The sequence below is a fragment of the Bufo gargarizans genome, chromosome 1, assembly GCF_014858855.1.
Source record: "Bufo gargarizans isolate SCDJY-AF-19 chromosome 1, ASM1485885v1, whole genome shotgun sequence".
Classification (NCBI taxonomy): domain Eukaryota; kingdom Metazoa; phylum Chordata; class Amphibia; order Anura; family Bufonidae; genus Bufo; species Bufo gargarizans.
Window position 1 is genome coordinate 597,052,369 of NC_058080.1, and position 13,232 is coordinate 597,065,600.

The following is a 13,232-nucleotide window of genomic DNA, read 5'->3' on the forward strand; positions in this document are numbered from 1 at the left end:
GCATGAATTTATAGGATTACTGTTTTCCCTCTTAGATATATAAACAGAGCATCGTTCTGCTCCTAACAATGAAGAAGCAATGACAACTGTGTCTTGTCTGACTTACCACTTCCCAGACATGACGTACTACCTGATGGCAGTCGCCAAAAGGATTATTTCTCTGAACTAATGTAGACTCCAATTAATATAAAAATCACTCAGCTGTTCCAGATCATTTTTGGCATGACACAAATAAACAATCCAAATCATGGATATGAAAAATAAAGACATGTTATTGTGTGTTTGCACTCTTCAGAATTTCTCATCATTATCTAAGAATGTGAATGAGACATGTTGACATGGATTATCCAAGTAGCATAACCTCTACTAATTGGTAAACACAGGGCTCCCATTTTTCTTATAATTGACAACTGAGTCACCAGTTTAATAAAAGTTTATTCAGTAAAAATAAACCATTCTTTTCTCAAGCTATTTTTTATTTTGTTGCATAAAAAATATCTTGAGCTATTATTAGAGTTGGGGGAATTTTTCAAAAATTTGATTCGGCCGGTTCACCAAATAAAAAAAAAAAATTGGGTTTGATCTGAATTTATATGCGGCGAATCGCGTTACAAAACGGGTATTTCTTGGCTGCAGAGAGACTTTATAGTGGTGTAGAACACTGTGCCTTGCAGTAACACTCATAGAGTGTCTGCTGTTGTAGTGAAACAATACTGTGAGTCAGTAAGACATGCAGATGACAGGCGTCGCTCTTTGAATCACTGGCACACTTCACTTATTTGGGCAGTTACGGAGCCAAAAATGACCAAATAACTCAAGTGTGAATTCAGCCTTCAGCCTTATAGCGTCAAGAAGAAGCGCACTCCTTTTACACTGTCGGCAGCTGATTCCACAGAGATGTCTACAGAACCTATTCTATTAAACGCTTATACAACTAGAGCCCCCCGACACAGTGGAGAGGGTGTCAGCAGGAAGTTTGTGTTGACGTCACTGATTATTGTGCCCTTCCTCTGATCTGTCAGAACAAAAAAAAAAAAAAAAAACTATCCTTGCGTGTCTTCTGTGTTTTGTATCACCTCCTGCTTTTGGCTACCAAATCATAAGCCAATTCTGATGCAAAACAGGGCCCATGTCATGCAGGCCTTATAGCTGTAACATACACAGGATCCGTTGTGCTTCTCATTTTTCATTCCTTCTGACAGATCAGAAAAAGGGTCAAATAAATTATGATGTCAGCCAGGTCGAAAGGCAAAATAGCGGCCCAGTCATGAAGTGGGGAGGGTGGGAACAGCATGAGAAGTCCACAGAGTGGCACTATGACATGGTGGTGAGGTGGAATCAGCATGAGGAGACCACAGAGTGGCCCAATGATAGAGTCTGGAGGTGGCGGCAGCATCAGGAGGCCACAGAGTGGCACAATGACAGAGTGTGGAGGTGGTGGCAGACTCATATCCGCCACACCCAGAACAAAGAATGGTCTTTGTCTTATGTAGATACAGCGGCATAAAAGGCCTTTTCTGTCAGGTGAATGCCTAATTTTTGGGGCCTGTACTGGCCTACAGTAAACTTTTTAGCCAGTGACTGCCTAATTTACCTCCAGCCACATCATCACAAGTTCTTTTCTGTCAGGTGAATGCCTAATTTTTGGGGCCTGTACTTCAGTGGCCTACAGTAACATATTTATTCAGTGACTGTCTAATGTGCGTCCAGCCACATAATCACAAGTTCTTTTCTGTCAGGTTAATGCCTAATTTTTGGGGCCTGTACTTCAGTGGCCTACAGTAACATATTTATTCAGTGACTGTCTAATGTACCTCCAGCCACATAATCACAAGTTATTTTCTGTCAGGTGAATACCTAATTTTTGGGGCCTGTACTGGCCTACAGTAAAATTTTTAGCCAGTGACCACCTAATGTACCTCCAGCCACATAATCACAAGTTCTATTCTGTCAGGTGAATGCCTAATTTTTGGGGCCTGTACTGGCCTACAGTAAACTTTTTAGCCAGTGACCGCCTAATGTACCTCCAGCCACATAATCACAAGTTCTTTTGAGATAAAAAAAATTCTAGGCACCAGTAGGGCACATTTTTAAGAGTTTCCTTTAAGATGCATAAAAATGGCCCCTGATTAAAATACATATTTTTTGTGGGAATTTTTGACAATGATCCCCCTCTGGTGTGTCACTGTCTATGTTGTGAGACTATTTGTCCACTTCTAGTAAGTATTTGCTGGCTGCAAATATGACCTGAATGTTTTTCAGGCTTGCCTGCTATTACAGTCAATGGGTCCCACAACAAACGCGCGGTCGGGAACATTTGATCGCGAACGTGCGTTAGCAAACCGTCCCGGTTGATGTTCGTCCATTACTACCCACCGACTCTTGGCTGGGGGTGTCTGATGTCACTTGGGATGAAGTGGATGACCTAGTCAACCATTCAAGAACTGCTGGGTTGCTGGTCAAGACCCGACCGCTAAATGACACCGGGAGCTCAGAGCTCTCGCTGTGACCCCTGCTGCCATGCCCCCTTACTCTCCTGTGTCCTATCACTGCGCCAGAAACATTTAGGCCTCTGCCACTCCCCTGTGCAAGGCCTGGCACTTCTCTGTCTGACATACTGTTAGATCAAAATGGCCCCTGATTAAAATACATATTTTTTGTGGGAATTTTTGACAATGATCCCCCTCTGGTGTGTCACTGTCTATGTTGTGAGACTATTTGTCCACTTCTAGTAAGTATTTGCTGGCTGCAAATATGACCTGAATGTTTTTCAGGCTTGCCTGCTATTACAGTCAATGGGTCCCACAACGAACGCGCGGTCGGGAACATTTGATCGCGAACGTGCGTTAGCAAACCGTCCCGGTTGATGTTCGTCCATTACTACCCACCGACTCTTGGCTGGGGGTGTCTGATGTCACTTGGGATGAAGTGGATGACCTAGTCAACCATTCAAGAACTGCTGGGTTGCTGGTCAAGACCCGACCGCTAAATGACACCGGGAGCTCAGAGCTCTCGCTGTGACTCCTGCTGCCACGCCCCCTTACTCTCCTGTGTCCTATCACTGCGCCAGAAACATTTAGGCCTCTGCCACTCCCCTGTGCAAGGCCTGGCACTTCTCTGTCTGACATACTGTTAGATCAAATAAATAAATAAAAAGGAAATTAAAACACCTTAAAAAAGTCTGTAATTTTCTCACTTCACCACACAACAGCTAATAAGCCCTTTTTTCCCACTAATACATGCCAAAAAGGGCTGTAATTTTCTAATGTCACCACACAACGGCAAATACTTTTTTTTGTGCCACTCATACAAGCAATAAAGGGCTTTACAACAAGTAATTGCACTGCTGAACGGCATATATATATATATATTTTTGCCACTAATACATGGCAAAAAGGGCTTTAGAATGTATAACTGCACTGCACTGCACTTATTTTTTCCACCCCGTTAAACTGCAAATAGGCCCTTATTTTTTTCCACTTGTACATGACACAAAAGGCTTTAGAACATTTAACTGCACTGCTGAACTGCAAATATATTTTTCTTTTGCATTAATACACTCCACAAAAGGGCTTTAGAACATAAACTGCACCGCTAAATGGCAAATAGGCACTTATTTTTTTCCACTTGCTGTATACACGACACAAAGGGCTTTAAATCATATAACAGCACAGCTGAATGGCAAATGGGCCCTTATTTTTTCCACCTATACATGACACAGAAGGCTTTAGAACATATAACTGCACAGCTAAATGGCAAATATATTTTTCTTTTTTCCACTTATACATGCCACAAAAGGCTTTAGAAAATATAACTACGCCGCTGGAAGGCCAATAGTATATATATTTTTGCCACTAATACATGCCAAAAAGGGCTTTAGACCATTTACCTACACCTCTGAACGTCAAATAGGCCCTCATTTTTTCCACTTATGCACAACACAAAAGACTTTTGAACATATAACTGCACCGTTGAACGGCAAATATATTTATCTTTTTTCCACTTATACACTCCACAAAAGACTTTAGAATATATAACTGCACCACTAAATGGCAAATATATTTTTCTTTTGCCACTAATACACAACAAAAAGGGCTTTAGAACATATAACTGCACTGCTGAACTGCAAATATATTTTCTTTTGCCACAAAAAAGGACTGTAATTTTCGCTCTTCACCACACAACGGCTAATAAGCTCTTTTTTTCCGACTAATACGCTCTTTTTTTCCGACTAATACAAGGCAAAAAATTATTTCGATCATATAACTGCACCGCACAAGGGCAAATAAGACGTAGAAATATTTCCTTGTAATAAACCTTGTTAATGGCTGTATCAAACAACACCTGCCCCCCAATAACAAGAACAGTTTGCTGGAATTACAGAGCTGTATAATGCCAATTTGGATCCCCAGTCAGTGCAGCAAGGTGAAATAGGATTGTTCCTATTACTCACACTGTAACCTTCCTGACTGAATGCGGTTCTACATAAATGCTTTGGAATGATTCCTTTCCCTACACCTTGAATAATCTTTTCCTGAACTTGTTTTTTTTAGCAAAATTAAGTCTTTCCTAGCACTGTCCCTAGCGCCTGCTGACGTCTCTCCTTGCACTAAGTACACTGGAAAATGGCCAAGATGGCTGAGGCTATTTATAGGGCTGTGACATCACAGGGCTGGCTGGCTGCTGATTGGCTGCATGCATGGCATTATGGGTGATCCCGCGTTCCCAAAGTTCCTTGCTCCATGTCCTCACATGTGCAGCAGCCATTTTAGGAAAAATTCTGATTCTTTACCACAAAGCGTGAGGAAATTCGGATTCAGTGCGAATAGAATTTTTCCTGAAATTCGGATCGAATTCCACTTCGTCAACTTCGATTCGCTCATCTCTAGCTATTATGTTTAGCATTGTATATGTCTGTATATGTTTAGCATTGTTTCTTTCTGATGAGGCCATGGAGCCAATTGTGATTATGAAACAATATACATGGGAATTGTATTCACGTGGGCAAATGGCTTTCTCTCATGCATTTTGGTTTTCTGTCATATTTCTAGAACATAACACATGGCCATTTGGAGTCTATTAAGGGTATGGCAACACGATTGTGTCGTGCGACATTTGAAGTAATGCTTGTCATTGTTGTCGCAATGAGATATGCAGCATGCTGCAACTGTGATGTGACAGTCGCAAAAAATCCAGACATGCTGCATATTGTGTTGCATGTCGATGGTGACTTTTAGATAGGCTTAATGTAGGTCGCACGTGACATACGAGTCATATGAGAACTTGCTGTGACTTGGCTATGTTTTCACAGACAAATCACAGCTGTAAAATAGTCACGAGACACCATGTTGCACATATTTATGTGTTATGTTACTTGCTGTCACGCTATACATGTTTCCACGTAGCCGTACACTTAATTTATGATTGCGTGTAGGTGTTAGGGTGAGGAATTTTGCATTTGTGAGGAATGCATATGTTACTGAAACTGTGAGTGAGAGAATGAGGAGAGGTAATGTGGACAGGCCAGTGCATTTATACAGTAGCAGACGGTAATGCATAAAAATATATTTTACGTAGAATAGCGTAAAACTGCATCAGCCTATTTTTATGGCTCTAGTTCATGCGACTGTGTCAGGGAAGATCAGGAGTGGAGCGCGTAGGTCTTACGCCTGTTCTGGAAGACACGTGAGACAATCAGAGACCTGGAACACCGAACCATTCAGGGCTCTGGTTCTGTGTCCAATGAGATGTGGAGGATTCAAACCAGACTTTGACAATGCTAAGTGCCTGTGATTGCGGATAGAGTCCTGGCTCTATTTCTACTTCTGTGCTGAACTCAAGTCTTGCTTGCTAACGCTGTATATACTGGCTAGTTCCAGTATTAACCTCTTGTAAACTGATTTTGCTACATCTCTACTCTTCACATTTGCAGCTTGTTCTACTGATTAACTTCTAGTCTGCTGGTTTGTCTTTATCTGTACCATTCTGGTTTTGATTTTTAGCTAGCTTAAATATCCTATCTGCTTTCCTTTACTATCTGATTTGGTCTGCTCCTGTAAGCCTGCGCCTGTTTACGGTCACTTTACTCTGCAAACATAACCTGTGTCCCAAGCAGCCAAGACTATCCTGCTTTATGGCATGCTATGGTGAGTACTTAGGAGTTGCCTTACAATGGTGTGATGGCGTGATGTAAAAAGAGAGGTAGCTGTTTCTGAGTTTGTTGGCTGTGATTCCAGTCAGGGATCTCCGGTAGTTAACTTTACACACGCATATTTGTGTTAGTAAATAATAGAATTCTCCATAATAAATTAAAAAAAAACATTCTAGGGCATCTTTTCTTAGATCTTTACATTATACCACTCCTCTGTTATTTTCCCTACAAACTTATGGCTTTATTGTTGGGGTGAGACTGCATGCTGAAATCCACTCCCACCTCCGGCAGACAAAGGCCACAAAATTTGACTTCCATTCAAAATTTGGACATGGCTTGCCAAATGCAACTACTAGCAACACCTTTAATTGTGTCGACATACCCCCCTTAACAAATTATTCCTACATTTCTAGGATTAATAAGAGAGGAATTGCACAATGCACCAGAATTGTTGTTTTATAGGAAACACATCAAGGGAGGTCCTCTTTAAGATTATTAATGTTCACTGTGTATTAAAGAGCTTGAAATGAGTTTCATACAGTCCTAGGAATGTCATCCACAAATTTTCAGGGCAATGGAAGCACTTTTAATTTGGGTTGAATTTATTCAGACCCAAATCGCCCGACCGATTTAGCCAAATTGAATCTGAATTGAATTTCAAGAAATTTACTGATCCGTAATCTGTATTCCCTCCACATTCAAGATCTCCACAACATGTCGAGTTAACCACTTACAATTTACAATATATATATATATATATATATATATATACAGTACTGTGCAAAAGTTTTAGGAAGCTGTGGAAAAAATGCTGAAAAGTAAGAATGCTTTAAAAAAAAACTGTGTTCGTTTATAACAAAATGCAAAGTGAATAAACAAAAGAGAAGCCTAAATCAAATCAATATTTGGTGTCACCTCCTATGCCTTCAAAACAGCATCACTTCTTCTAGGTATACTCAGGTTTGTACTGGCCAATCATTGTACCAGAGGATCTTCCAGTGGGCCCCTTGTCTAAAGCCACAGTGGCCCCCAAAATTCCAAGAGAAAAATCCAATTTGGAGGTCTAAGGTCTATTTCTCTGATTCAAAACTATTAGACTTTATTAATGATATTCATATTGGGCCCTGATAATAATTTCCTCTGGTGGGCCCAAGGAACATCAATTGATGTTAAAATCAGGGCTCTGTGGGGACTATATCCTCACTTGATGGTAAAATCAGGGCTCTGTGGGGACTATAGCCTCACCTGATGGTAAAATCAGGGCTCTGTGGGGACTATAGCCTCACTTCCATGACTTCTTGTTCTCTTTATGCTGAATATAGTTCTTACTGACATTGGCTATATGTTGTCGTCCTGCTACAAAATGTGTAAATTTGGAGACAATTCAATGCCTGCTATAGATAAGTATATACCTGTATTTCTTACAAATGAGGATACCATTAATCCTGACCATATCCCCAACTACATTTACTGAAATGCAGCACCAAAAAAGGAACCTCTACAACTTGAAATATTTCTAGTTTAGCTATTGAACCAATGAATGGGGAGATTTCTGGATCCATGTGAGGTACAAGGTTTAGATCTATGTGAGGTACATAGATTGCTATGTACTATGATGTTTAATTTTCACTTTTTACATTAACCATGGGATAACCCCTTTAAGAATGACCCTGACAAATTGTATTTTCTATAATTATAGAGCTATGATATGTGTGATCTATTGTATGTGTATAATCAAACACAAATTTTCTCATTCAGATGTTATCCTAAAATTACAGGAAAACCTGCTTTACCGGCATTAAGATATGTATGACTCCTTGTTAATGGTCTCAATATATTTAGATATATTCGCAGTACAGGGCTGGGAATTTTGTAACATTTGCTGAGCAGTTGAGTTCCATGGGATTAACTAAAAAGTCATTTCCTTCAACACATTATATTTCTGCTCTTAATGTGGTCAGTTCATGGAAAGGTTTAGGAATTCCTGGACATTGCAAGTTTTTAGAATTTACAACTATTAGCTTTATTTCAAGTGTTTGGCTTTGCATCTCACAATCCAGATTGTATTTCAAAGAATGTTTTTATTTGAAAGATTGGATAGCTTTTTACTAGGACTTGCATATCTGTAGTTTCCAAATTACAAAGAACGTATCCACAATATTTTCATGTTGTACCAATTTCGGCAAAGCTCAAAATAATCTCTTGACATTAGAGATTAATCTAAATGAAATAAAATAAAATATTAAAGTTAAAAAAGAAAGGGTGCCATCCGCTCTACCAACTAATATCATGGAAGGTCCACAACTGCCCAGTTCAGGGTTTTTTGTAGTTTATATATGTTAAAGGGAACCTGTCACCCAAAAATCGCCTATTAAGCTGTTTACAGTACCTTATAGTGCTGTATACTCGTTTCTTGATGCACTTTTTGTTCGTTTTCCCGCATGTCTGCTCATTCAGAAATCGATGTTATATTCAGCTGCTGCCCCGTGCTTCAAGTCAGGCTTGAAGTCACGGGGGCAGCGGCCTCGGCGTCTTACATGGCCCTCTCCCCGCCCCCTGCCTCTGTTACTGACAGCCGAACTCCGAATCCGGGACCGCGCTCAACGGCCGCATGCGCAGTAAAGGGCGGCAGGAGCGCAGTCCCGGCTGCCGCGCGTACTACGCGCCGTCTTACTTTCGCCGCACTGCGCATGCGCCCGACATCCTGTATCAAACGCGCCCGCGCCCGGCATCTGGGCGCGGGCGCGTTTGATACAGGATGTCGGGCGCATGCGCAGTGCGGCGAAAGTAAGACGGCGCGTAGTACGCGCGGCAGCCGGGACCGCGCTCCTGCCGCCCTTTACTGCGCATGCGGCCGTTGAGCGCGGTCCCGGATTCGGAGTTCGGCTGTCAGTAACAGAGGCAGGGGGCGGGGAGAGGGCCATGTAAGACGCCGAGGCCGCTGCCCCCGTGACTTCAAGCCTGACTTGAAGCACGGGGCAGCAGCTGAATATAACATCGATTTCTGAATGAGCAGACATGCGGGAAAACGAACAAAAAGTGCATCAAGAAACGAGTATACAGCACTATAAGGTACTGTAAACAGCTTAATAGGCGATTTTTGGGTGACAGGTTCCCTTTAAAGGGTTTGTTCCGTTTTTTTATACAGAAAGTTTTTAAATTCTCCCCTTCTCCCTGCTTGACCTTTGAAATCAAGGTACTTACCTGCTCCCTGCTGCTCGGTTCCAACTCCTTCTATTCACCGAATCACCGCTCTCTTCTCCACGCTCTGATCACCTGCCTGTAAGCTTCCAGCATGGATAGGTTCACATGTGCCACTGCAGCCAATGACTAGCATCAGTGGTGTCATGTCCCCCAAGTTGTATGTGACTTAGTGAGGAAGATATCTGTGGACAACCCCTTTAAACTCAGATTTATTCTTCCATTGTTATTTTTCCCTCCTTCTCCTTGCTCCTGCTTCATTTCAAGAGTTTAATTTTCTATTCTTCGTTGCGTGAAGTATTATTATAACATGTTATTGCTGTATTTTCGTTGTGAAATGTAGACAGCCCATCCCAGTCTGCTTGATATTGTAAGAAATCTATCTTCCGAACAAAATAACGAATAGTGACACGTTGAGTAGATTATTTAATTATAGGAGAAAATGAAATACAAAATATGGTATAGCCCATTCATTGTAAATTATTACTGCATTTATTTATAGGGAACCTGTTGTACAAGCATTTCCATCTGTGACCAGCATGTTATAGGGCAGGAAGACCTAATGAGATTGATATACGATTCTATAGAAGATCCAGCATTTATTCATTTAAATCCCTGCTCTTTCTAAGCTTAGGAGTCCTGCGGGCGGTCCTATCAGTGATTGACAGCTATCTCTGTATGCACAGTCATAGAGGGAAGGCTGTTACAGAAGAAAACGCCTCCAGAATCCCAAGCATAGCAAGAGCAGGGATTTAAATGAATAAAATACAAATTATATTGAATATTTTCCCACAAAGCTATATATGAATCTGCTAACTCCCAGACTGCAATGTATCCGCGGGGAGGGAGGAGGGGCTGGAGTCCGGGAACTTGCGGCGGGGCCCGATGCAGTCACTGTACTCTTACACTGGGCCCCGCGGCTCACAACAGTATTTCTAAACTGTAATCCTTAACCTCTTAATAACTTTAACTATCCGGAGCAGGCAGAGCGGCTGGCAGCGTTACGTCATTCACTGACGTAGTGCGCCTGCTCCTCCCCGTTTATGAATGAAGCAGGCTGAGCAGGCGCATGACATCAGTAAGTGACGCTATGCTGCCAGGCGTTCTGCCTGCTCCGGATGCTCGCTAGTAATTGCTGATACAGGGGAGAGCGCAACTTTAGTTAAAGTTATTAAGAGGCTAAAGATTACTGTTTAGAAATACTGTTGTGAGCAGCGGGGCCTGGTGTATTGGGGGACAATGTTATGGGGGGGAATCTGTGGATGATACATATATAGCAGTGTCATCTACAGATCTCCCCCATAACAGTGTCATTCACAGATCCTCCACCCCATAATAGTGCCATCCACAGATGCCCCCTTAATAGTGTCATGCACAGACCACCATTAGTTCAAAACCCACCAAAATATTTTTTTTCTTATTTTCCTCGTCAAAAACGTAGGTGCATCTTATGGGCCGGTGCGTCTTATAGGGTGAAAAATACAGTATATATGCCACATAAAGATATCAGAGAGACAATGATTTCCATGAGTGCTATATTAGAATGGAGATCTATAATAAGGTTATGGGCATGAGGTGAAAAACACACACTAGAACCAATCTTAGAGACATCCCAGTACCAGCAAGATTTTGGAATTTGGAACCAGAGTCCCAGGAGGAAACCCATACACAAACATGGGGAGAAAATAAAAGTCCACTCCAGCACTTCAAGGAAACTGTTATCCACTGAGCCAGTGTGCTTTGCTATTTGAACGTTGACTTTATATAAAGTTAACAAAGATGTTCCTCTGGGGGGTCTTGTGACATTAGTAAAATAGATGCAAGCTGTGGTTTAAAAAAAAAAAAAAAAAAGATTGTTAAAGTTTAGTCACGAATTGCTATTACTGAAATTGCTTCTCTCTAAAGTTTTAGATGTAGAAATATTTATTTGGTAAATGCTTCAAGAAGCAAAAAAAAAATTCTATCTAATCATTCCTTATGTTTTATTTAAACCAACAGACATTGATGAATGCACCACTATTCCTGGTATTTGTAATGGAGGAGAATGTTCCAACACAATTGGTAGCTATTATTGCCTTTGCCCACGTGGATTTCTGACATCTGTTGATGGATTACAGTGTATAGGTAAGAAATATGTCAAAAATGTGTTTGATGAACATGATATTACTTGAACGGATAATTAGCACCATTATTAAGAGGCTAAAAGTATGTTTTTGCTCCTCATCCCACACACTGTGTTTTAAGGTATTTCAGTTATAGGGGTTGGCCCATCATTGAGATGTCAAATAGGTGCCAGATAGATCCAGCTTCTATCGCCAGAACATGACCCCTGAAACGGAGGAGAGTACCCACACACCACGCTTGCACGGGTGCTCTCCATTCACTTTTATGGGAGTTCCAAAAAAGCCAAGTGAGCACATTCAGCTATTTTTATAAATCCCAAGGTAATGAATAGAGAACACATCATGCATACATAGCCACTTGTCAATTCAACGTTATGGGACTGACAGATATAGCTGAGCCAGCTCAGTTATATTTGGAACTCCAAAAGCAATGGACAGAGGGTGGCCACACTTGCATTGTGCACTCGTCTTCACTTTGAGGTGCTCACCTGTCTGACTTGGATGTTTCCATGTCTGAGACGAGACAGCCCCTTTAAAGCCTATATGTCATTTGAGGTGACTTTTTAAAATCATTGATCAGCCATCATGTGCAAGCACAAGAGGGATAACACTGTTTCTGGCCAATGCATGACTTTATATCAAGCTGCAGTTTTCACCCCTGTAGACTTATCTGTAATTGTCAGTTTCCCCTAAGTTCAGCTCCAGAGTAGTGTTGATCACGAATATTCGAATTTCGAATTTTTATTGCGAATATAGGTACTTCGAAAATCCACGAATATTTTGAATATAGTTATATATATTCAAAATTTTGAATATTCGATTTTTTTTTTAATTATAATTTTTTTTTTTTTTTAAATCAGTACACATGATCCCTCCCTGCTTCTAGCTTGTGGGCCAATAAGAAGGCTGCAATATACTTGACTTTAGGAGTAGTCGTTTTTGCAAATTTAGCTCTATATTAGTTTTTTCGAATATTCGCTGTATTGCTATATATTCTTGTTTTAGAATATTACGAATATTGGAAAAAACGAAGTTATAGCAATATAGCGAATATTGGAAAAAAACTAATACAGCGCAATTTATCTAATATAGTGCTATAATCTTTTTTTTATAGTTGTAATTTTTTTCCAATCTGAACTTCATCACTACTCCAGAGTAGGCAGAGATTAGCAGCTATCATGTCTTCCATACATCACATGCATAGAGAAATGCAGATCCTGTGCTCCTATTTCTCAGAAGTGCACTCTCAGAAACAGCAGCAATATGGGGGACATTGTATAGCAGTACTAAGCGGTGTTGCTGTGAAACTACCATTGGGATGAGACAGTAAAACCCTTACCAGGGCCAGGAGCATCTGCTTGTCTTTGCCACTTGCTCTCTACACCTACTCCCACCTTACTCCTCTTCATATACTTCTATAGGTAATAGCCAGGGTTGGCATGTGGGGTTGAAACAAGTGGGATCGGTGTTATCGCCAACCCTGGCTCAGCTTCTGAGCTAGCTCTATATACTTACTAGCGACCAACGACATACATGAATGTCATTGTAAGGGGTTAAATAATGGAAAATAAATGTAGTAACTAATAATATTAATTAGTCATTCATTTTGACAAGTTTTCTTGATGATTGCACAGTTTGCTGCCCAGACATCTTTGACCTCTCACTTCTGTAACCATCCTCCAGCCTGTATGGCAATGCCCCCTATGCATCACGTTGCTACCATCAGTTCAGTGCTTGCCTACAAATACAATATTGCC

At 41.0% G+C, this 13,232-nt stretch overlaps 1 protein-coding gene across 1 annotated transcript in view; it reads left to right on the top strand.

Annotated features, from left to right (window-relative positions):
- FBN2 (fibrillin 2) overlaps nt 1-13,232 on the top strand; it is a 340,887-nt gene that overhangs the window by 158,342 nt on the left and 169,313 nt on the right. The window contains exon 8 of the mRNA XM_044275860.1: nt 11,351-11,476. Coding sequence (XP_044131795.1) covers nt 11,351-11,476 — 126 coding nt within the window. The remainder of the gene's footprint in view (nt 1-11,350; nt 11,477-13,232) is intronic.